Below are 23,291 nucleotides of genomic sequence, written 5' to 3'. Positions count from 1 at the left end.
ATCATGCACTAGCTAGACAGTTCCATGTGGATTATTGCTAATGGATCTCAACTGTAGTTGCTTAGCTTGGCACGTAGGACTTGCCTATGCAGTCTGGATCTGTAGGGGAAGGATATCACAGCTGGGACATGACTCCATTGGAATGGGAAGCAGATCTTTTCTTAGGGACAATGGCCCCAAAGAACTCTTTGCTGTTCTTTGCCATTCTCCATCCTGGTTTAGTTCTGGATACAGTAGAGTTTCCAACCTTGCTTTCTTTTGTAGCTTGAATAGAGAAGAAAGAGATTAGACAGCTAGATCTTGTTCTAAGCAAATTCTAAGCAAATTCCTGACCTTGCTTTAGTCCTGGACTCGGTACCTTCTTGCAGAAGGAGAGAGAGATGTCAGGAGATACAAGAATTTTGGCTTCTAAGACAGCCTGCCAGCAGGGCAAGGCTTCTGCTCTTGGTATACCATAAATGCCAGGTTGTTTTATAGCTGATTGCCAAAACTGACCTGGGCTGTCCTTCTCACAGGCTGTAGAAATGCTGCTGTTCAGAATTTAGGAATGAGGCTGTTGCTCTCTTGGAGTTATGAGTTGACATTAATCACTAGCCGTCTGTCCAGGGAGAGCCCCTGATTCATGGAGCCAGACCCTTTGCCCAGATCTAGTTCAGACCTTCATCTTCAGGATTTTCTACAAAGAAATGTTTTGGAAAAATCCCACAAGAAAACCCGAATGAAAGCTAATTTTATGTCAAGAGTATAGCGTCATCCACTTGTCACTGAATCAGAGAGAAAGGAGCAATAGCAATAATCCTAACTTTATCTTGATGGTGATTGTAGCTTTTTGTGGGATGTTTGGGTAAGATATTTGGATGGTTCGCAAGTAAGCCCATTGTCTATAACCAAGAATTTGGTTGGATAAGAGTTAGTATGTGTCCGGTGTAATAAATTCTCCAAGTCTTGGATTTTATTCAGAAATGTAGAGCAGTAACAATCTTCTCTCTCCCAGAAGGAGAGTGGGTAGGAAGAGGAAGAGAGAGAGAGCAGGAGTAGGGAAGAGGTAAGGGGAGAAGGAAGGCGAAGGAGAGGAGGAAGGAAGTAGGGAAGGGAGGGAAGAAGGAAGGGAAAGGAGAGGAGGGTGGAAGGGAGAGAAAGAGAAGGAGAGATAGTAGGAAGGGAAGAGGAAGAGTGGAGGAGAGGCAAGGGAAGAAGAAAGAGGTAAGGAGAGGTGGGTGGAAGGGAGAGAAAGAGAAGGAGAGGAGGGTGGAAGGGAGAAAAAGAGAAGGAGAGAGGGCAGGAAGGGGAAGAGAGAGGGTAGGAGTAGGGGAGAGGTAAGGGAAGAAGGAAGGGGAAGGAGAGGAGGAAGGAAGGAAGTAGAGAAGGAAGGGAGGGAGAAAAGAAAGGGAAAATAAGGTGGTGTTACAACAGGCGCTAGGGATGGTAAACAAAGCAACCCAAACTGTATATTATAACCTTTTAAATGGAATAACAAAGGTATAAGAATGGCAAAGAAAAAGAATAACTATGTGAATGTATACCTACAATTGCATGTAAAAGAATAAAAGATAGTAAGAATATAAAGCATAATATAGGTAAACATTATTTTGTTATAAATAGCTAAGTATAAATAAATATAGAATAGTACGTAAAATGGATAACGAATAAGGAGACCATGAATGCAAGATAGAAATGTATAGAAGGGAAAACACTAACTGTAAAGAAACCGATACGGAACTGCTGTATGATATATGATGGAACTTCTTGTTCCTATGTTGTGTTAAGTCACGTGTTTGTTTTTGTTGACGTGTTGATGTGTTTAAAATAAAAATAAAAAAAAAACAATCTTCTCTCTCCCAAAGTAACACAGGAGAGGGTGACAGAGAAGCCCAAGAAAGGGAAGAAGGAGAAGGCCCCCAAACCCACAAAAAGGCCCAAGGAAAAACCACCCAGGAGCTCCCCAAAGCCGAAGCCTCCCAGAAAGGAGAAGCCTCCCAAACCCACCAAAAAGCCGAAGGAGAAACGTCCCAAAGCTACCAAGAAACCTAAGGAGAAGCGTCCCAAAACCACCAAGAAACCAGCAGCGGGAAAGAAGGTGGAAAGCCCTTCTCCTCTGGTTCCACCAGAAGAAGAGAGGTATCACTTTCCAGAAACACCACTGATCCCACCCTCAACAGGAGTTGAAGATGGCTATGGATTGCCAGATTCACCCCATTATCTTTTCCCCTACGGACGAGAAGACGACCTCTCCAGAGTCAATGAAGAAGGGGGCGAATGTAAGTTCAGGGCTTTGCTCATCCATCCTACAACCTCTTGTCTTCACCACACAGTTAGACTTAGTCTGCACGTAGTGTCAAGACGATGAACCCAGACTTGCTCTGCATCCTGTTTTTTTAAAGCTACTTTCTCATCCCTCGCTTACTTCTTAAGAGAAAGCATCTTGGGGCAAAGATGCTTATTGGGAATCCCCAGAGAAGGTCATTAGTCGTAAGTTGTGATTAGGCATTTTGGAAGCAAAGGTCCAGGCAGAAACTTTCTCCCACACGTAGCCAAGAAGCACCACTTGGAGCTTTTCAGTGCTATCTGTTCCGAAAGTTTTTTAAATCCCAAAGATAAGCAGGCTAGAACTAAGGAAAAAAATTCTAGCGGTGAGAACAGCTTCAGAAGTTGCGGTTTCTCCTTCACTGGAGGCTTTTAAGAGCCTGGGTAGCCACTCGCCTGGCATGGTATAGCTCCAGGGTCTCCTGCTTGAGCAGGGAGTTGGACTAGATGACCTTCAAGGTCCCTTCCAACTCTATTATTCTGTTTCAGAAGTATTTCCAAAGAGTTAAGACACAGTTTATTGTGAGACATGCCAGTTTAGTCACATACATTACATAAGATCTACCTAGTTCTTTCTTTTGCTTCTTAATTTCCTTTTAAAATTCTCTTTTGGTTAATTGTCCCCTCCTAGCAATTTTCTATCTTTGCTCTTCTACCTCCAAACTGAGCTTACACTACAGGAACATCACACTGTAAAATTATCATCCTCAGACCCAAATTGGACAAACAACCAGTCATTATTTTGTTGATCTACAAGATTGACCCCCCAAATAGTTCCTAGCTTGTTCAGGAGCCCATAGGTTTTTTTTTTTTTAAAAAAATCTGGGTTTAGTGCTTTGTGCAAACAAACTCATTGCCTTGTATCACACATCACACTAAACCTTAAAGCAATATATTTGCTTCTGGGTTAGTTGGTCACATTAAAAAAATAACCCCAAAACAATCAAGGCTTAGTGTGATGTGAAAAAAGAGTTCTCATCTTTGACTCCATCTGTTTTATCCTACAGCTCTCTATCCTGAGAAGGTAATTGAGAAACAAGATCCATCCAGGTTTCACAGTGAGTATAATCAGATTACGGGGGAATAGTAATAACATCTTAATAGGTATTTAAGGGCGGCTTCTATGTGAGAAAGGAGTGTACATTTTAGAAAAAGGGAAAAGGCATGAATACAGTTGATTAGGATAAAATATTAGATTCATCAGGAAGTTGAATAATGTAGAGTCATCCTGATAGAAAGAAGCCAAAGAGATTTCATATGAACAGGGCAAGGATGATTAAATTCAAGGTAACAACAATACTGGGGACTAACAGATGTGCTGAAGGGTTACAGCAGATAAGACCATGCTAGAAAAGGATGAAATTTAATCCAGACGGTGATGTTCCCATTTTAATGGGTTTTCAAGCATTAAAATGCATTAAAATTGAAGCACTGGATTTAACAACAAATTGCCCTGGGTGAATTCAGTGGCAAGCGAGAAGCTTTGGGTGGATCTGTAGTGTGCAGATTGTGGGTTACCCCTAAAACAATAAAATAACAATAGATCAAAGGGTTGTATATACAGAGCAAGAACCAAATGGATTCTTTATGGAGGTATGTATGTGTTTACATCCCTGTTTATTTGATTGTGCTTTTTGTTCAGCTGATGTCTATGAATCGCCACCGGAGCCACCGGAGACCCCCACAGATGAAAAAGATCGAGAAGGTCAGCCAGGTAATAGACATTAATTCCCAAAGTTGGCTGTTTCTCAGACCTCTTGCTGTCTCTAAATCATGTTGTCAAGACCACAAAGTGGATTAAGGAAGATATTTCTTCACTCCTCTTGCAAACAAACGCCTTAGCTTGTCCTCTAAACCCAGAGACCGGTATATGCCTAATGGCACTCCTGAATCCCACCATGGGATTAGATCAGGTTTTCTTAGTTATCCTAGAAAATTCTGCATAGATGCATTCCTGATTCCATGTCTGGCCAGACCTTCACTATAAATTTTCTTATGGGGTGGAATGTAACTGCTGTCATCTACGCAAAAAGCGAGCATGCTGGAAACAGGATTTCCAAAGAATTTGAGGGCCAGCCAGAACTATCTGCTATAGTTAATGTGATGCATGGAGTAGAAGTGGCTGTTATTTTACTGAAGTAGGACTGGTGTGAGAGACCAATTGTAATTTGTGTCTTCCTTTCCTGTGCTTTTTGTGCTCTATCACTTTGGGGAGAAGTTAAGCTTTCTCTATCCAACTTGCTGTTGAAGTGTTTTGACAGATTGTAGTCAAAACATTTGCAGAATTTTTGAAAGAGCTAAAAATATAAGACCTCTGATATATCACTGCATGGAAGACCACTTAATACATCCATGTCTTACATATTTTGTCCTTCCTCACAGAAAATGGAGGAAATTGAGATCTATCCTGGAAGGAGGGCACCAGCTGGGAAAAGATGGTTGAAGTGAATCAAACCTATTGTCTTTTTAACTAACCCTTGCTTCTGTGCTTCTTGTTTGTTCCTGTAGAACAAGAGCCTCCAACACTGGACTACAATGAACAGATTGAGCGTGAGGACTACGATGATTGTACGGTGCCATTCTTGTTCACTTACGCTATCCAAGGATCATACTCTTTCTTGGGGAATAGCAATCTCCTATTGTGGGTGGAGGAGTAGCAAGGGTTCATGGCTTCAGGATAGCAGAATCTTTGTGTTTTCTTTGATTCAGGCATGATCAGATGTTGTTGTATGCAGTGTAGGACCTCTGAACAGATGTTCCCACACTCTTAATTATTTTCTATGGCCAAAAATTCCCTAGTCTTCCTAGCCACAAAGCTTCTTGGGTTGTGTAGAAACATCTGGTGATCTTTCTTGTGACAAAAAAAAAGATAATGTGAAAGATTAATGACATTTCCATGGTCAGAGTATCCTTGAAACCTTTTTTGATGCCCTGTGACCAGCAAAATTAATTCAAGTTTACAGAATCCATGCTTGGCTTTGATATGGAATGCATTTATGGAGAGCCTCTACTTAAGAGTTCAGCCTTTTGGCTGAGTGGTAGAACAAATATGTTTATGCAACTGATCTTGGGTTTAATTTCCAGCATCTCCATGAGTGGAAAAGATTAATCATATCCTGGAGAGGTTGTGCTGAGCAGTCATGTCAGCCTTCCCCCATATAGTGCTTTCCAGATGTGGGGATTTCCAGCTCGCAGAATCCTAACTATATTAGCTATGATGGCTAGGAATTTGGGAGCTAAGCATTGGTTGATATTGGTGGAGGCTATGCTGAATTAGTACTGTAGGGTCTACAAGAATTTGCTGTTCCAGAAATAGCAACAGCAATAACACTTACCGGTATATACCCCTTCATAATGCTTTTACAGCCCTCTCTAAGCAGTTTACAGAGTTAGCTTATTGCCCCCAACAATCTGGGTCCTCATTTTACCCATCTCGGAAGGATGGAAGGATGAGTCAACCTTGAGCTTGGTGAGATTTGAACTGCCAAATTGCAGGCAGCCAGCAGTCAGCAGAAGTAGCCTGCAGTGGTGCACTCTAACCACTGTGCCACCTTGGCTCTCTACTCTATCCCAAAGGTGTTTTTTCAAGTGGCAACTGGGCTTTCTTTCTTTTTTTCTAGAAGACTTTTGCTTCTCATCCAAGAAGCTTCTTCAGTTCAGTTCAGTCAGTTGCCTCTTGAAAAAGCACCTTTGGGAGAACCATGGATGGCTGAGAAGCTCTGTAGACATCTCCCTGCTTCTAGAGCAGTGTTTTTCAACCTTTTTTGTGCAAAGGCACACTTTTTTCATGAAAAAAATCATGAGGCACACCACCATTAGAAAATGTTAAAAATTTTTAACTCTGTGCCTATATTGACTATATATAAAGTAATTTTCACACGGCACACCTTACACTATGTCACGGCACACTAGTGTGCCGCGGCACAGTGGTTGAAAAACACTGTTCTAGAGAACCTGACTAGACCACAGAACGAATATCTCATTGCTTGATTTAGTGGAATTTTGGAATCTTTCTGGGTTAAGGTTAGGAAGTGATCCTCTGATGGATTCATTAGAAGCTGCCTTTTTGGGTGAGCATGGCCAGTCCTTTTTATGACTGGGTCTGCTAGGCTCTGCCGCTTCAATGGTTTTTGCTATAGGACAATCTTTGGGTGATCTAACTTCCCCCCAAAAGAGGCCCCAGTTCTGATCATTTTTGCAGGTTACATACCTGCATTTCATATATTTTGAACTTTGTTCTACATCAATATTTCTCAACATTAGCAACTTTAAGACGTGGACTTCAATTCCCAGAATTCCCTAGACAACGTAGAGAAACTTTGCTCTATACTATCTCCAGGTAGTCCTCAACTTATTATGGGAATTAGGACCAGAATTTCCATTGCTAAGCAAGACAGTTCTTATATGAGTCACACCCACTTTTATGACCATTTTTGCCACACTTAAGCGAATCAATGCAGTTGTTAAGGGACTCACACAATTGTTAAGGGAATCCAACTTCTCCCATTGACTTTAAGCTGCCTGAAAAGGTCGCAAAGCGCAACCACATTATGCTGGGATGCTGCAAAGTCATAAATACTTGCTGGAATTTGGATCATGAGACCCTGGAGAAGTTTTAACACTCATAAGTGTAAGGATAAATAACTTTTTCCATTGCTGTTGTAACTTTAACAGTTGCTAAATTAATGGTTATAAGTCAATGGCTACCCATATTCTCCATTTTGGGGGCAATATGCTGACTGTAAACCACTTAGAGAGGGCTGTAAAAGCACTGCAAAGCGATATATAAGTCTAATTGCTATTGCTGGTTGTCTATGCCTCACCTCACTGGACCAATCAGGTCTGTTCTGTCCTGCTCTTTATGTGAGAATCTGCCTTTTATGATCATCTTCTATCAAGGGTGGCTTATGGTCCACTGGTGCTGAATTTTTGAAAGGATAAAGGGAGCACTATGCTGCCTCTTTCTGTGCGTGTTGGAAACTCGCAAGCCACATTTCAGAAGAAAACTGTTTCTCACATTTTGGCGTTTGAGAAAAAGAGAAAGAGAACATTTCAGAGCTGCAGAAAAACTATTTTAGCTCCATGCTGTGAGTTGGAAATGAAGGCGGTTCCTGGCTTGAGGTCTGCTGTGAAACAGTCTGCCCATTTTGTGCATGGTGGCAGGAATGATGGATGCGTAGTAATAATAATAATCATCATTATCATCATCATCATGCTTACAATACTGCAGGGCCTTGAATCTGGCTTAGATTTGTGCCAAGATTCATAGAAGGAAGCAGTTCAGCACCACAGAAATCTTCCCTCCCCCCCTCATCCTTCAGACTTACCCTTCATTTCCGCCGCATGTGCTCTGGCTTTATTTTGGCCTACATGAGTGGAAAATGCCCAGCATTTTCTGAATAATGTTTGACAGGAGAGAAGAGATTTTGCCAAAACAAATGCAGAGCTACCCGGTATCAGATTTTGGCTGGAAAAGCATTTTCTTATTTTATGCCGGGCACTGAACTAGGAAGCCGCAGGACTTGAATGTTTTCAGCTCCCCATTTGTGTCCTATATAGTTAGACAATTGCGACTTTATATATGCTCATTTCTCATTGGCACTTCCTGTAGTTTTGGCTCCCCCCCCCCCTGTTTTGTACATTTCCCTGGCCCTCCAGGACTGAGTGGACAAAAGTGGGCTATTCCAAGCACTCCTGTCAAAAAGGGGCTAAGTGAAGAGATGCAGTTGCAAGCAGGATTTTGCTGGAGCTGTGCTGGGCTCCAGAATGGATTCACAATAATTCTCTTATTTTATTTTCTGCCCATCTCGTAATTCAGGCGACTCTGAATAGTTGCAATGGATGAATTTGGAAAAAACTAGATTCTCTGCAACTTCGATAGCTACATTTGCAATTGTTCCGAGCCCAAAATATCTGGTTCCATTCTTGACTTTCTCCATGTTGTGCGAGCATGACAGTTGGCCTTAAATCTGTTGCAATAAGACCTCAAAAATTCTCTGGTCAATTTAGCCATCAAACGTCTGTCTTATTGGTGATGACTACCTTCCCCAGTCTGGATTCCCTCAAGTCATGCTCCTTGATTCCCAACCTCCAAGAGCATTCTAGAAGGTTCTGCATGCTGAGGTCTCTGTGTCTGGAGGAATCCCAAATTATGACATCGGATCTGATAGACCACTGGTTCATTTTATCCAATGTAACAGTCCCCTCTCACTAACTGAGAGAGCCAGTTTGGTCTAGTGTTTAAGGCACCACGCTAGAAAGCAAGAGACTGTGAGTTCAACTCCTGCCTTAGCCATGAAAGCCAGCTGACATAGGAGGCTGTTGTGGCCCAGCAGGAGCCGTTGGAGCTGCCACCAGACTCTGACAGCGAGGGGCCCTATGAGTCGGCTCTAGAAGATGTGGAGGACCCTGGACAGGGTTCCAACTCCAAGCAGGGCGCAGAGAGGCTGGTTGGCCACCAAGAGGCACCTGAGCCTTGGACCAGTGGGGAGGAGACAAGGGAGAGTGATCCGGATGCCAGTAGTGAGTTGTTCCTGGATGCCCGGCATCGAAGAGCTAATAGGTGTCAGGAACAGTTATGCAAGTACAGGAGGTAATTGCACTCAGCTGGTGGTCATTAGGCTCCTCTCCAGACTATAAAAAGACTGCTTTTTCACACACCCCTCTTGCAGAAGTCAACCCAATGACTAAACGTTGGAGAACTTTTGTAACTAGCTTGGCAGGCTGGATTGCTGCCCAGGGTTGTCTGAGTTGCTGTCAAGGTCCTTATCTGTTTGTTATGCTTAGCTTTCAGCCACCGAGGTTTTGGTTTCTTGCTAATAAAGTACATTCCAGTTAAGCTTGTCTCAGCATTCGTTACTGGACGGAGGAGGGGGTCAGAACAGGAGACTATGAGTTTTAGTTCCATCTTAGACATGAAAGGGAGCTGGGTGATCTTGAGTCAGTCATTCAGCCCAACCTACTGCCCAAGATGGTTGTTGTAAGGAAAATAGGGGAAGGAAGCTGTGTTTGGATATGTTTGCCACCTTGACTTATTTATAAAAATAATAAAGGCAGGATACAAATAAATAAACACACCACTGAGACCTTCCATAGCTTTAAGAAGACAAAATAGGATGTAGGGTGAAATGCATGGATGGAATCTCCTTCCTTGCAATCTCACAGTCTCCTTTTTCTTTGTACAGATCAATTTGTCCGGCGTGAGAAAAAACCCAAAAAACCACCGCAAAGGAAACCTGAGAGACCCAGGCTAGAACCAGAAGAGAAACCAAGTAGGTATTCCTCTGTGGCACAGTGGTTAGAGTGCAGTACTGCAGTCTACTTCTGCTGCCTGCCGGCTGCCTGCAATTTGGCAATTCAAATCCTACCAAGCTCAAGGTGAACTCAGCCTTCCATCCTTCCAAGTTTGGTAAAATCAGGACCCAGATTGTTGGGGGAAATTGGTTGACTCTCTAAACCACTTAGAGAGGGCTGTAAAGCACTGTAAAGCACTATATAAGTCTACATCCTATTGCTATTGCTAGTCCTTGGGCTCCCTATCATCTTACCAGAAGGTTCGAAAATACAAGGAGGTTGAGAGACCTCCTTGTATAATGTGCATGTTATAATGTATTATTACTGTTGTTATTATTATTGTTTCTCACTGAGGGTTATAGTGGGCATGGTGCTGGAGGTCAATGTTTCTCAACCTTGAGAAGTCTAAGAGGTGTAGATTCAACTCTCTTCAGTTCTGAGAAGTCCATACATCTCCAAGTTGCCAAGGTTCAGCAACACCACTCTAGGGGGAAATTTAGCCTATTTCTTCCCACTTCCTTTAGGAGAGTTTCAACCCTCCCAATCTATGTACATATTAAAGCTAAAAACACTTAGGAATTTAGTTTCATGCACAAATGGAAAACAGTGACCTCAGAAGCCTACCAATTTTTTTTTTTCAGAAAAAAAAAAGATTCAACCTTCTGATTAGTAGAGAACCGATTTTGGGCAGTGATTAAGGCACCAGGCTAGAAACTGGGAATCCAAAAGCTCTCATCCTGCTTTAGGCACAAGGCCATCTGTGTGTCCTTGGGCCAGGCACTCTCTCGGAGCCCTGGGAAGGAAGCAGTGGCAAAGCACTTCTGAAATCTTGCCAAGAACTTGGCAAGACTTGGTCCACACAACTGCCAAGAATCAACACTGACTCAAAGACGTGCATGCATGCGCACACACTCAGATTGCTCTGGCTTGCACAGCTAATCTTAACTGGATAACTTCTTCCCGATCAACTTCATGTAATGGCCAAGGGGGAATCTTCACCCACTTCCTCCTGCTATGAATTACAGGAAAGGCAGAAGACATTTCATTGTCTCCAATTTTATGTCTGTTGGCCACATGTTTCATGCTTCTAAACACTTAATCTTGGGACAATTTGTAGCAGAAAAAGATCCACAAGCATGGTCTTGTAGAAATGCCTTTGTCAAGAGTGAAACATTGGCAGTTACGTGCCTCATTCGTTTCAACTTGTCATCATAGAAAGTGGGGGAGGTGTTGATTATAAATGGGTTCTTTGGAGAAATTAAACTCCTGCAGTCCCACAGAAGGCTTGTGAAAATGTGGAAACTTTTCAAGGACATATTAACAAGGTGTGAAGAGAAAGGCAGAAGGTTCCCATAATAAGGGAACTTGTTCACATACTCTATTTGGGATCCTGGGGGTTGGGTTAGGAAATGCATTGCTTAATATTATGAACTACTGCTAGATACATTCAGAGTTAGTTTTACCTCAGTAATATCATGTTATTTATTCAATAAACCAGTAGGTTTTTCATCAACGAAAATGATCCTGGTCTTTTATTCAAGCTGGATGTTGACAGCCTTCTTCCAAAGGACCTTTAACCAAAGAGTTATTGCCTCTTTGGAATCCAACCACTGTTTCTGTTTTGTTCAGCAGAGAAAGTGATGGAACCTCCCACCCCTCCTTTTGAGAGTCACTATGATGGAGGGTTACAGCTGCCAGATTATGAAGATGGTATGTGCTATTTCATATCTTTTGTGGAAGAGTCATAAAAGAATCAGAATCAGAATTATTCTGATGGTTAATTTCTTTCTCTCAAGATGCGTCTCCTTCACATAGGTTCTTTTGCAATTCCTCTAATGTTTGTTCCTGAGCAATCACTGGAGTTCTTAGGCAAGCCTGTGACTTGGAGCAGAATTATCCCTATTGGTGCTTGACTGATTTGTGGGGTTACAATTTTCTTCTTCCCAGCTATGTTGCCCATGAGCCAATCCAGGTTGAGGAAGAATGGCATAGATGAAACAATGCAGAGACATTCCTCAGTTGACTGCCTCCTTTCAGCTAGGAATGGGTCCTGATTCTGCTTTAATGCGTGGCATGACAAAACCGCGGTCCACTAAAGCGCGCCCGATTAAAGCGCGTCGCTGATGTCATCAGCAGCGCGACAACAACGACCGCGGAGAAAAAAGGGTGCTTTAAAAAGCGCTTTTAAAGCAAGCCGATTCACGTAAAGGTAAGGGTTAGGGTTAGGGTTAGGGTTATGTTAAAGGTTAGGGTTAGGTTTAGGGTTACGTTAAGCGTTAGGGTTAGGTTTAGGGTTAGGTTAAGGGTTAGTGTTAGGTTTAGGGTTAGGTTAAGGGTTAGGTTTAGGGTTAGGTTTAGGGTTAGGTTTAGGGTTAGGTTTGGGGGGGTTAGGTTTAGGTTTACGCGTTAATTTTAGCTTTACCGCTCACAGCGTGCTTTTTTCGTCGCGCTGTGATGACGTCAGGTACACGGTTTCGTCGAGCGCGCTTTAGTCAGCCGCGGTTTTGTGGTGGAACCGCTTTAATGTACACCAGTATAAACACAGCAAGTTTATAGTGGACCTTTATCAGAAGAGATAAATCTGAAGGGTCACCTTGGTCTTCAAGAAACGCACATCCATGTTGGTATTCTTGAACCTCCAGTTGGAAAGGAGCCCGAGAATTTTCTTTTATGTACACTTCTTTGTTTATTATGAAACTATTAATATGGAAGAGCTGAGCAATTGCAAGAGAGAATATTGTGTTATTTCTTTCCCTGCTGACAAACATTCCCTCTGTAACTGATTTTGCTGGGACCATGGAGTAGAAGAAGGCAATATTTTTCACCTTCTCCACATTCTGAAGACCAGTCAGGTGACTACAGTATAGGCTTTAAACTTCTTTATTCATACTGGGCTGTTCTACTTGGTCATGGAATAAGCTGATAGCTTTGAGAAAGGCCTGGATAACTTAACCTTTTAGGATTTGAAGAAAAGTTAAATTAATGATTATATAGTGGAGTATTTATTTGCTCCACTTTTTTTCTGCCTTCTCAGAAATACACAATAAGTTTCTGAAATGGTCAAGTCCAGATGTGATTGCTGCACCATGATCTTTACTGTAGATTAGCCTTATCCAAAATAATAGTGTACAAATATGTTGAAAATTCTCATTCCAAATGTTCCTAACATGTTGGCTAGGAGTTCTGGAAAGTCCATATTTCTGGAGAACATCTAGGCTATGGAGACAGCTTTGAATCATGCTGAAAAAATCCATGTTGAAAAAAATCTCTGTGAATATATCTATCATGAACGAATGGCTCAGTTTGAAAGGATGGTGAAACTATGGAGACCCTGAATGCTCCTTTAACTGCATTTCTGATTTCATTTCCCCCTGTAGTGGATTATGGTCTGCCTCCCCAGGAGCCTAAAAAATTCCCCAGCGAAACAGATGAAGGTGAGATGGAGATAGATGAGGGGAAACTCAAACCAAATGAGGACATGGAAACTGGGTTGGTCTGAGCCTGCAGGAAGGGGGTTGTTGTTAGGAAGGAATGTGAATTGGATGAACTGGTTGAACCCCGAGATGTGGCAGATCCCAAGTTGAGTTCCCAACCTATCCGATTTCAAGCAAGGAAGGGAGTCAACATTGGCATCCCTGCAACTCTGCCCCAATAATGTCTTCTATGAATTAGCACAGCTGCATGATCATCACTTCTCCATCAACTGTAAGCCACCACTTTGGCTTTGCACTTTCACCAGAGTGCTTTACTTATCTTCCTTATTTGTACATTTGCCCCAACAAACAAGAACTTGAGAAAGAATGAATCTGCACTGTTGGGAATCTCAGTGCCCAATATTAACACTTCTTGTCTTTGCTCTGGATCAGAGAAGCCTAAGAAAGGAGGAGGCAGCAGCAAGGAGGAAGAGGAGGGTGAGACAGAGGACAAACTCAAGGAGAAAGGTGGGTAAGCTTCAGAAAGAAGAGAGAAGCATTTTCTTGAGCTTATAATTCAAAGATTATTTGCTTTGGTGTTAATATTCAGGCAGAGTAATTGATGCTTAGGCTCGGCCAAGCAGCTTCTACAAGTGAACTTAGCATCATGGACTTCCGAAGATGGGAGAAAGATACCTCTAACATTTATCTATCCAGGGCCTCCCCTCCATGCATCCGTTTCTCAATTACTATCTTTTATTTGCTGTGTTGCTTTCTTTCCTACTTGAATAAACCTCTCCTTTGCCTCTTCCTTGCATGCAGGGAAGCCAAAGAAAACAGGAGGGAAAAAATGGGAAACTGATGAAAATGTGTGGACTCCAGAAGAGAAAATAAGTAAGTGTAAAGGAGTGCAGAGATCATGCTGTCAAAGGAATGCAAGAGTCGGTAGAAGAACCGTTAAGGAAAAATAAATGAGAAATGAGTATCTCAATCCTGGGAAAGAAGGAAGTGCGAGAAAGAGACTCAAAGTAACCTCACCTTGATTCTGTTTAGTATAAGAGGGCCCAAAAGCTCGGGTTGTAAGATAAGAACTATCTGTACATAGGAGTGAGAGATGCATCAATGCAACTGATGGTACCTATTTGTTAAATACTAACTGTTCCGACCCCCCTCGTTCCACACCAAAGCACTCCAAGCCAAAGAAACTTTAAGGAATTTATTAATAGACAGACAGGTCCTTGGCAGCAATCCAGCACAGATCAGCCTTGGCAGCAATCCAGCCTGCCAAGCTCACAATACTGTTCTCCAACATTAGTTAATGCGTTGACTTCTGCAAAAGGGGCGTGTGCACAAGCATTCCTTTTATAGTCTGGAGAGGAGCCTAATTACCACCAGCTGAGTGCAATTACCTCCTGTAACTACATAATTGTTCCTACGCCTATTAGCTCTCCGGTGCCGCACATCTAAGAACAACTCCCTTGGCTCCTCCCCACTGCTGACGTCCGGATCACACTCCCTTGTCTCCTCCCCACTGGTCCAAGGCTCAGGCGCCTCCTGGTGGCCAGCAAGCCTCTCTGCGCCCTGCTCGGAGTCCTCCACATCCTCCAAAGCTGACTCATAGGGCCCCTCGCTGTCGGAGTCTGGTGGCAGCTCCAATGGCTGCTGCTGGGCCACAACACTAACCATTCTGTATTTTGCCATTGAAGGTCTTTAGCTCCTTAAGTATTGCTCTTAGAGTTTCTTTGGACAACTGATGCAGCAGCTGCTTATCAAAATGCCTGCAAATGTGACCTGCCCATGTCTTTGGATTTTCAGAATGTCCTCCCATTGGAATGGAATCTCATCGAATTGAGGATGATCAGATCTTGTCTTCTTCCATGCTGCGACATGGTTTAGGAGCTCATCGTGGACGTCTCAATATGCAGGTATTCCCTGGAATTGATATCTCATGGAGTAAATCTATGTCTCTGAAATAATATTAATATATAAATTAAAAGCCTGAATTGTAGACATTGTAAAACCTGGAGAAAGCAGAAGAGAAATAATGGAGAAAAATCACAAAATAGAAGTAGAATAGAAGTAGAATACCTATGGCAAAAGAAAGTAAAGATAGTACCAGTAGTACTATCTTTGGTTGCAATTCCAAAACATTTAGAGCACCATTTGAACATCATCGGCATTGACAAAAATCATCATCAGTCAATTGCAAAGGCAGTTTTACTAGGAACAGCTTGCATCCTTCAATGATATTATTAAATATTTTTAAGCAACATCTGCCTACCCTAGATCCTTGGGAAGGAGCAAATAGGTGGACAAAATGTCAAAACTAGTTTAAACATCTAGCTGATTGGGTGACCATCAATAATTTAAATTTATTTGCTGCCGAACTCCCAGAAATTCTGTGTATTGTCAATTACCCGCTTCATTCAACACAGTGACTAGATTAGCGGATCAGTGAAATACTGTGGACATAGTATACTTTGACTTCAGCAAGGCATTCGACAAAGTAGACCACAACGTACTTCTTGGTAAGCTAGAAAAAAGTGGGATAGGTAGCATCACCATCAGATGGATTTGTAACTGGCTGATAAACCACACTCAACGAGCAGTCCTTAATGGTACTATGTCTACATAGAGAGAAGTAAGGAGTGGGCTACCACAAGAGTCTGTCTTAGGCCCAGTATTCTTCAATATCTTCATAAATGACTTAGATGAGAGAATAGAAGGGGAACTAACCCAATGGGTGGATAATACTAAACTGGCAAGAATAGCCAACACCCTAGATGATAGGCTCAAGATCCAGATGGGTCTTGACAGACTTGAACATCGAACAAAATGAAATTCAATGTAGAGAAAAGTAAAGTCTTACACTTAGGCAAGAAAAACCAAAAGTACAGATATAGACTGAATGAAACCAGGCTTAATAGCAGTAGCTGTGAGAGGAATCTTGGAGTCTTAGAGGACAACCAATTATTTTTTGACCCCCAAAATATGACTTGGGCCTTATTATCGGGGGAGGGGTATTGTTTTGGGGTTGCCGGGTGGCTGCTCTCTTGCGATTGGGCTCCCGAAGAGCTGGGCAGAGCCTCGGGGATGAACAGCTGTATAGCAGCAGCAGCCATGAGGTGACCATGCTCACGAGCAGCCACCTGGCAACCTCCCTTTCTAGCTGGGCATAGCACCATTCACTGACCTAGGGGTATCCCAAAGGCACCAAGCTGCGTGGTGCTCCGCCTGCCCCCCCAGCTCCCATGGCTTGGCGCCTTCAGAATATCCCTAGGTCAGTGAATGGCGCTCTGCCTGGCTGGGGAGGGGGGTTGCGCGAGCGCCTGTTCCGCCCCCAGCTCGTGTGCCTCCCAGCCTCACCATGCCCTGGCCTAGCTGTCCCTGCAGGACCAGGGCACCAGTGCCACCACTGCCATCCCAGCATGGCGTCTCCGGCTTCCAAACTCCAGAGATCGGCTGCTGAGTCTTCCAGCAGTGACCGCTCTAGGAATACACTCCATGGTTGAAGAAGCCAGAGAAGCCATGCTGGGGTGGTGGCGGCAGCGGCGCTGGTGGCCTGGCCCAGCAGGGAGAGCTGGGCCAGGGCATGATGAGGCTGGGAGGCACATGAACTGGGGGCGGGACAGGTGCTCGTGCAACCCTCCTCTCCAGCCGGGCAGAGCGCCATTCATTGACCTAGGGGTATTCCGAAGGCACCAAGCCATGGGAGCTGGGAGGCGAGCAGAGCACCATGTGGCTTGATGCCTTTGGGATACTCCTAGGTCAGTGAATGGTGCTGTGCTTAGCTAGAAAGGGAGATTGCCGGGGGGCTGTTCGTGAGCGTGGTCACCTCATGGCTGATGTGCTGCGCTGTTGCAATAGCGCAACACAGCCATTCACCCCTGAGGCTGTGCTTGGCTCTTCGGGAGCCCGATCGCAAGAGAGCAGCTGCCCAGCAACCCCCCTCTCCGGCCAGGCAGAGCGCCACTCCCCAACCTAGCGGTATTGTGAAGGCGACAAGCAACATGAGCGCCTTTGCCCCCACCCTCCCCCACTGGGCTCCTGCATCTTGGCGCCTGGTGAATGGTGCTCTCCTGGCCAGAAAGGGGGGGGTTGTCCAGGGGGCTTATTTTCAGGGGAGGGCTTATATTTTTGCTCACCCGAAAAATATGGCATGGCCTTATTTTCAGGACAAGTCATATTTTGGGGGAAACAGGGTATGAGCCAAGAGTGCGCGGTGGCAGCCAAAAAAGCCAATACAATCCTAAATTGCATTAAAAGAGGGATATAATCAAGGTCAAGGGAGGTACTAATACCACTCTATAAAGCCTTAGTAAGACCACACCTAGAATACTGCATCCAGTTTTAGTAACCACACTATAAAAAAGATGTTGAGACTCCAGAAAGAGTGCAGAGGAGAGCAATAAAGATGATTAGGAGACTGGAGGGAACATACCAAGAACAGTTGCAGGAACTGGGCATGGCTAGTCTAGTGAAGAGAAGGACCAGGGGAGACATGATAGCAGTCTTCCAATACTTGAGGGACTGCCACAAACAGGAAAGAGTCAAGCTATTTTCCAAGGCACCTGAAGGCCAGACAAGGAATAATGGATGGAAACTGAACAAGGAGAAATTCAACAGATTAACAGAGTTGGAAGGGACCTTGTAGGTCATCTAGTCCAAACCCCCCACCCCCAAGCAGGAGACCCTACACCATTTCTGACAGATAACAGTCTAGTCTCTTCTTTAAAGCTTCCAGTGATGAAGCTCCCACAACTTCCGAAGGCAACTTCTGTTCCATGGGTTGATTGTTCTGTCAGAAAAGTTCTCTCTATTTCTAGTTTGAATCTCTCCTTGATCAGTTTCCATCCATCATAACCATTATAATTATAATTTAATATATTACATTGTATATATTATAATCCATTATAAGGAGAATTTTTCTGACAATGAGAACAATCAACCAATGGAACACAAGTTGCCTTCAGAGGTTGTGAGAGCATCACAGGAGGCTTTCAAATAGAGACTGGACTGCCATCTGTCAGAAGTGGGGTAGGGTCTCCTGCTTGGGTTGAACTAGATGATCGACAAAGCCCCTTCCAACTCTGTTAATCTTTTAATCTGTTAAAGCACACCATTTTCCCAGAAAGTTGAACAATTTGCAGGCTTTGCCTGCTTTAAATTATTTCAGTGCTGATTTAAAGATGTATTTCTGTGCTTATTACGTTTTCCCCCTCCAGGCTGGAGCCAATGAGAATGATTACTTTGATGGCGCATGGTGTGCAGAAGATGACAGTAGCATACAGTGGATCCAGGTGGATACAAGACGAATTACCAAGTTCACAGGAGTCATCACCCAAGGCCGGGATTCTCTGCTCCAGTATGTGAGAGTCTGGGCAAGTTTGCTGTAGGGGTGGAACAGGGGTGGGTTCCGGCAGAGACTACTGCCGGTTTGTTCAGGGACACGCCGTGCACGCTTGATATCCACACTGCGCATGCGTGCGCAGTACAACTAAAATTGCTCCATGCATGCGCAGAAGCAACAAACGAGATAGCGGCAACCTATGGTGCCACCAGTGCGGGGGCGTGGCAGGCCTGGGTCTCTGCCACCCAGGCCGCCAAGCTACTACCAGTTCAGCCAAACCGGTCCAAACCGGTAGGAACCCACCATTGGTGTGGGGTCTTGGAGGATCAGTTGAATGGATGAAATAAATGGGTGTAGATGGGAAAAGTGGACCACAATATATTGCTGGCTCTGCATTGGATCTCTGCATGCTCTAAAATTCTGCAACTAAAGAAGAAAATGAATTCTATATGATGGGTATAGTATTAAGTAAAAATTATAATTGTTTATTGTATAATTATTACTATATTGGGGCATTCCAGTTCCTGATTAGTGGAGGTTTTCTAGACCATCTCCCGGCCTTACCAAAGATCACTCCAGGGGTGGGTTTCAACTGGTTCGCGGCGGTCCCCGCAAATCGGTTGGTCGGCGAACCCGGAAGTAAGTAACTTCTGGGAACGGTGAAGGGCCCACCCGCCTGCCCGCGCTCCTTACCGGTCTTTGAAGGCTTCTGCGCTTCCACGCAGGCGCATGGCACATACAGCGCCTGCGCAAGTCTCCGTGAGCAGCTGGAGCATCGCGCAGGCGCTAAGACGCATGCGTGAACTGCGCGCGTGCACGAGGACGCCGCCGGCCCTGTTCCAACTGAACCGGTTGGAACGAGATTAGCAACCCACCCCTGGATCACTCCCATATATTCTCATCATCAAGACTAGAATTCTGGTTTTCTTAAAAGGAGGAGAGAGACGAGGCCACTGATGTTGCCGCCAATCAGCTTCCTAGCTCCCACTGATCAGCCTTCTCTTTCTCTCTTGTCTATCCTAGTGAGGACTTTATCACCACTTTCTACATTGGCTTTAGCAACGATAGCCAGAACTGGCTCATGTACAGTAATGGTTATGAAGAAATGGTATGTACTGGATCTTGGAAAATCTTTCTGGTGCCTGATGTGAAGTGATTTATCTTTTAACAACGTTCTTTTACTCACACCTCACCTGATCTGACAGGGTCCTGAAACAGCAATTCCCAAAATCGGCAGTGACTCTGCTGGCTGGGAATTATGGAGGTTCTTATCCCAACAAGCTGAAGGATGTTAAGTAGAAAAAGTCAGCCCTGGGGTACTAAAACCTTTATCCTGATTAGCCAGGAAATGTACCTGTGCTATTGAATTCAAGGGGTTGAGGAAATCTAAGGACCATAGTCACATTTTACTTTGATAATTCCTTTGCTTGCAAATCTGTCTATCAATTTCAAGATTAATTTCCAGAGGACTGCAGAGAAAATGATCAGACTTGATGGTGCAAACTCATAGGACAATCAAAACTATTTTAAAAAATTGTTCAAGGGAGCACCAATTGAAACTAAAAGTGTGGCAGATTTTTTTTTTTTAAACTTATTTTAATGGGCATATGCCCAAAGGACTCTACAGTGCTAAAGTACGTCAGAAAGATCTTGAAGAAAAATAAAATGAGAGGCTCAAGGATAGTTATATAATAGCCGGATCTTTTTGACTGTCAAAAAAAGAAAGAAAGAAAGAAAGATAGATAGATCGAAAGAAAGAAAGAAAGAAAGAAAGAAAGAAAGAAAGAAAGAAAGAAAGAAAGAAAGAAAGAAAAAAGCTTTTCCTGTTTCCCCTTCTCCCTTTTCTAGCTTTTTTATGGAAACGTTGACAGAGACACTCCTGTGATGACCGAATTCCCAGAACCCAAAGTGGCTCGTTATATTCGGCTCTATCCATTGACGTGGAATGGTAGCCTCTGTATGAGATTGGAAGTTCTGGGCTGTCCCCTCTCCAGTAAGTATGGAAGAAACAGTGGTCTTTGGTCTCTTCTCCAGTTTTTTTTTTAAAAGGTAATTTGTGGAAGATGATGGGAAAGACTAAGCTCTTAGGGGGGGGGGGTCTGCTGTTAACAAAACTGGTCTGAGCTAAAATTCTGACTGGGTAATAAGCAGCTATTGGTTTGGTATCAGAGAGAGAAGTTTTGGTATTAAAGTTCCTGCCATATTTAATCTGTTCTTCCCTTCTTTCTCCCCCTCCCTTTTTGCAGGCATCCACAGTTATTACAGTTTGCAAAATGAAGTGATGAGATCAGTGGACAACCTGGACTTTCGCCACCACAGCTACAAGGATATGAGACAGGTAAATAAGCATGTTGAAAAAGATCTTTACTCTTCAAGAAATGCTGCTTTGAAGACAGGATTTAGGCAGGTTAGAGATAAAGGGGTAAAGAATTGGGTTCCACCACAAAATCGCGGAGGACAAAATCGCGCTCGACGAAAGCGCGCATTTGACGTCATCACAGCGCGACGAAAACATCGCGCTGTGATCGAAAAATGTAAAAATAAAGCTAAAACCTTACCCTAACCCCCCCAAACCTAACCCTAACCCTAACCCTTAACCTAACCCTAAATCTAACCCTAAACCTAACCGTTAACGTAATGCTAAACCTAACGCTAACCCTTAACCTAACGCTAAACCTAACGCTAACGCTCTAAACCTAACCCTAACCCTTAACCTAACCCTAACCCTATACCTAACCCTTACCTTTATGTGAATCGGCTGGCTTTAATTTTAATTTTATTTCAATTTTTAATTTTTTTCGTCGCGCTGTGATGACGTCACATGCGCGCTTTCGTCGAGCGCGATTTTGTCCTCTGCACTTTTGACGGGTCACGAAGAATTGTAGGTAATGCTGTATATCCACTACAGTTTCAATTTCAACTTGAGCACAATAGTGTGTCTGGGGATGGATTGTATGTCCTTATGATTTCTCCTTGGATGGAGCTCAGCACCAGTTGCAAGATGTGAATGCTTCAAAAGCTTCCGTGAACCCACTTCTAATCCCATCTCTATCTTCAATTTTCTGGCTGGGAGTACCATTGTTTTCCTTCCCTGCAGCTTATGAAGGTAGTGAATGAAGAATGTCCTACCATCACCCGCATCTACAATATTGGCAAAAGCGTTCGAGGACTTAAGATCTACGCTATGGAGATATCCGACAACCCAGGAGAACACGAACTGGGTAAGTATCCCACTGCCAAAGACGCAGACATCCCAAAACATTCTGCAGATGGGATCACAGATCTTTTCGTCTTAGTTCAAGAGAAGAATCTGGGTACACCCACAGATCAAACAGACATAGATACATGCACGATACGACATACAAATTTTACTTATTACTATCATCAGCAGGGTGATTGTTAAGTGCTAATAGCATTCAATTATATGATCTTTTTTTGCATGGTGCCCTAGAGGGGAAGACACTCACCTCCCACTCAGAAGGCTGAGAGTTCAATCCTAGGCAGTGGCAGAGGTTTCTCTATCAGGACACAAAGAGAAAATATCTGCTGTGAACTCCACATAGGCATCAGGAAGGGCATCCAGCCAGTAAACACTTAGCTTCGTTCAATTGCCCCAACTCCACTCATTTTTATTTTTTTTAGTCATTTGACTAATAAAAAAAAAAAATGACTCCACTCCAAATAAAGGGAGTACAATGTCATAAAAAGAAAAGAACATAAATAGATCAAGTAGTGGATTTTCATTACCTTCTAAAATATGCTTCTAATTTTCTTTTGCCCTCTACTTTCTTTCTGCCTTTTGCATAAAGTGGCTTCCAGGGGAAGGGAATAGCATGATAGCAACTTGAGAGACCGCCTGCTGCCAATTACCTCCAATAGACCGATCAGATCCCACAGATTAGGCCTCCTCCGAATTCCATCCACCGGCCAATGCCGACTGGCGACTACCCGGAGGAGGGCCTTCTCTGTGGCTGCTCCGACCCTCTGGAACGAGCTCCCCGTGGAGATTCGAACCCTCACCACCCTCCAGGCCTTCCGCAAAGCCCTTAAAACCTGGCTGTTCCGACAGGCCTGGGGCTAAAGAGCTTTTGCCCCCCCCCCCCCTCGAATGGTATGGTTGTTGTATGCTTTTAAATTGTGTATTGTTTTGTTCGTCTTTTTTATCCCTTATCTGTATCCCCTTCCCTGACTTGCATTGTGAGCCACCCTGAGTCCCCTCCGGGGAAAAGGGCGGCATATAAGTGCAATAAATTCAATTCAATTCAATGATGGGTATTGACGTAAATATGGACTGTTTGTTGCCTGTTCTAATGGAGTATCAACAAACTTTCCATTTTGGATTATTATAGGAGAGCCAGAATTCCGCTATACAGCTGGCATCCACGGCAATGAGGTGTTGGGTCGGGAGCTGCTGCTTATGCTGATGCAGTTTATATGCAAGGAGTTCAAGGATGGAAATCCACGCATCCGGAACCTGGTGACGGAAACCCGCATCCACCTTGTCCCGTCGCTCAATCCCGATGGCTACGAGATTGCCAGCCAAATGGTGAGTCTGATTCGGTAGACTGAGCTGGAGGACTCCAAAAACAGATAGAGGGAACCCCAAGGTGGAAGAGTTGGGGCTATTGCAAAAAGAAAAAAGATGGAAATGCACCAGTTGCTAACTTTTTTTTCCAAAATATTTTTTTTATTTCCCATTTTCATAACATATAATCACATGTATACTATTACATAGACAATATCATATTGTATTAAGTAGTAATTACATCAGTTCCTCTTGCCATCAACTCCCAGAAAGATAAAAACCCATTATTAGCTCTTCTGCTCTCCATACACCTCTTTCTTCTGCCTCTCTCCTTCCTCCTTTCTTCCCTCCATCATCCTTTTCTACTCTACTTCCCCTTCCTTTCTCCTTCTCCTCTCTCTTCATT

At 43.7% G+C, this 23,291-nt stretch overlaps 1 protein-coding gene across 2 annotated transcripts in view; it reads left to right on the top strand.

Moving 5' to 3' along the window:
- The window catches only part of AEBP1 (AE binding protein 1), a 39,259-nt gene that overhangs the window by 7,719 nt on the left and 8,249 nt on the right, over window positions 1–23,291 (top strand). The window contains exons 2-17 of one of the 2 annotated variants that reach the window (XM_032229055.1): window positions 1,845–2,258; window positions 3,312–3,362; window positions 3,947–4,018; window positions 4,813–4,872; window positions 9,489–9,575; window positions 11,230–11,307; window positions 12,975–13,031; window positions 13,464–13,538; window positions 13,833–13,904; window positions 14,826–14,935; window positions 18,236–18,375; window positions 19,384–19,468; window positions 20,209–20,353; window positions 20,607–20,698; window positions 21,458–21,581; window positions 22,710–22,906. In XM_032229055.1, coding sequence (XP_032084946.1) covers window positions 1,845–2,258; window positions 3,312–3,362; window positions 3,947–4,018; window positions 4,813–4,872; window positions 9,489–9,575; window positions 11,230–11,307; window positions 12,975–13,031; window positions 13,464–13,538; window positions 13,833–13,904; window positions 14,826–14,935; window positions 18,236–18,375; window positions 19,384–19,468; window positions 20,209–20,353; window positions 20,607–20,698; window positions 21,458–21,581; window positions 22,710–22,906 — 1,859 coding nt within the window. Of the gene's footprint in view, window positions 1–1,844; window positions 2,259–3,311; window positions 3,363–3,946; window positions 4,019–4,812; window positions 4,873–9,488; window positions 9,576–11,226; window positions 11,308–12,974; window positions 13,032–13,463; window positions 13,539–13,832; window positions 13,905–14,825; window positions 14,936–18,235; window positions 18,376–19,383; window positions 19,469–20,208; window positions 20,354–20,606; window positions 20,699–21,457; window positions 21,582–22,709; window positions 22,907–23,291 lie in introns of both variants that reach the window. The other variant, XM_032229054.1, reaches the window with a different exon arrangement.

The sequence above is a fragment of the Thamnophis elegans genome, chromosome 13 (assembly GCF_009769535.1).
Source record: "Thamnophis elegans isolate rThaEle1 chromosome 13, rThaEle1.pri, whole genome shotgun sequence".
Lineage (NCBI taxonomy): Eukaryota > Metazoa > Chordata > Lepidosauria > Squamata > Colubridae > Thamnophis > Thamnophis elegans.
Note: the sequence above shows the minus strand (reverse complement) of the source record. Positions and strands in the feature narration are given on the sequence as shown.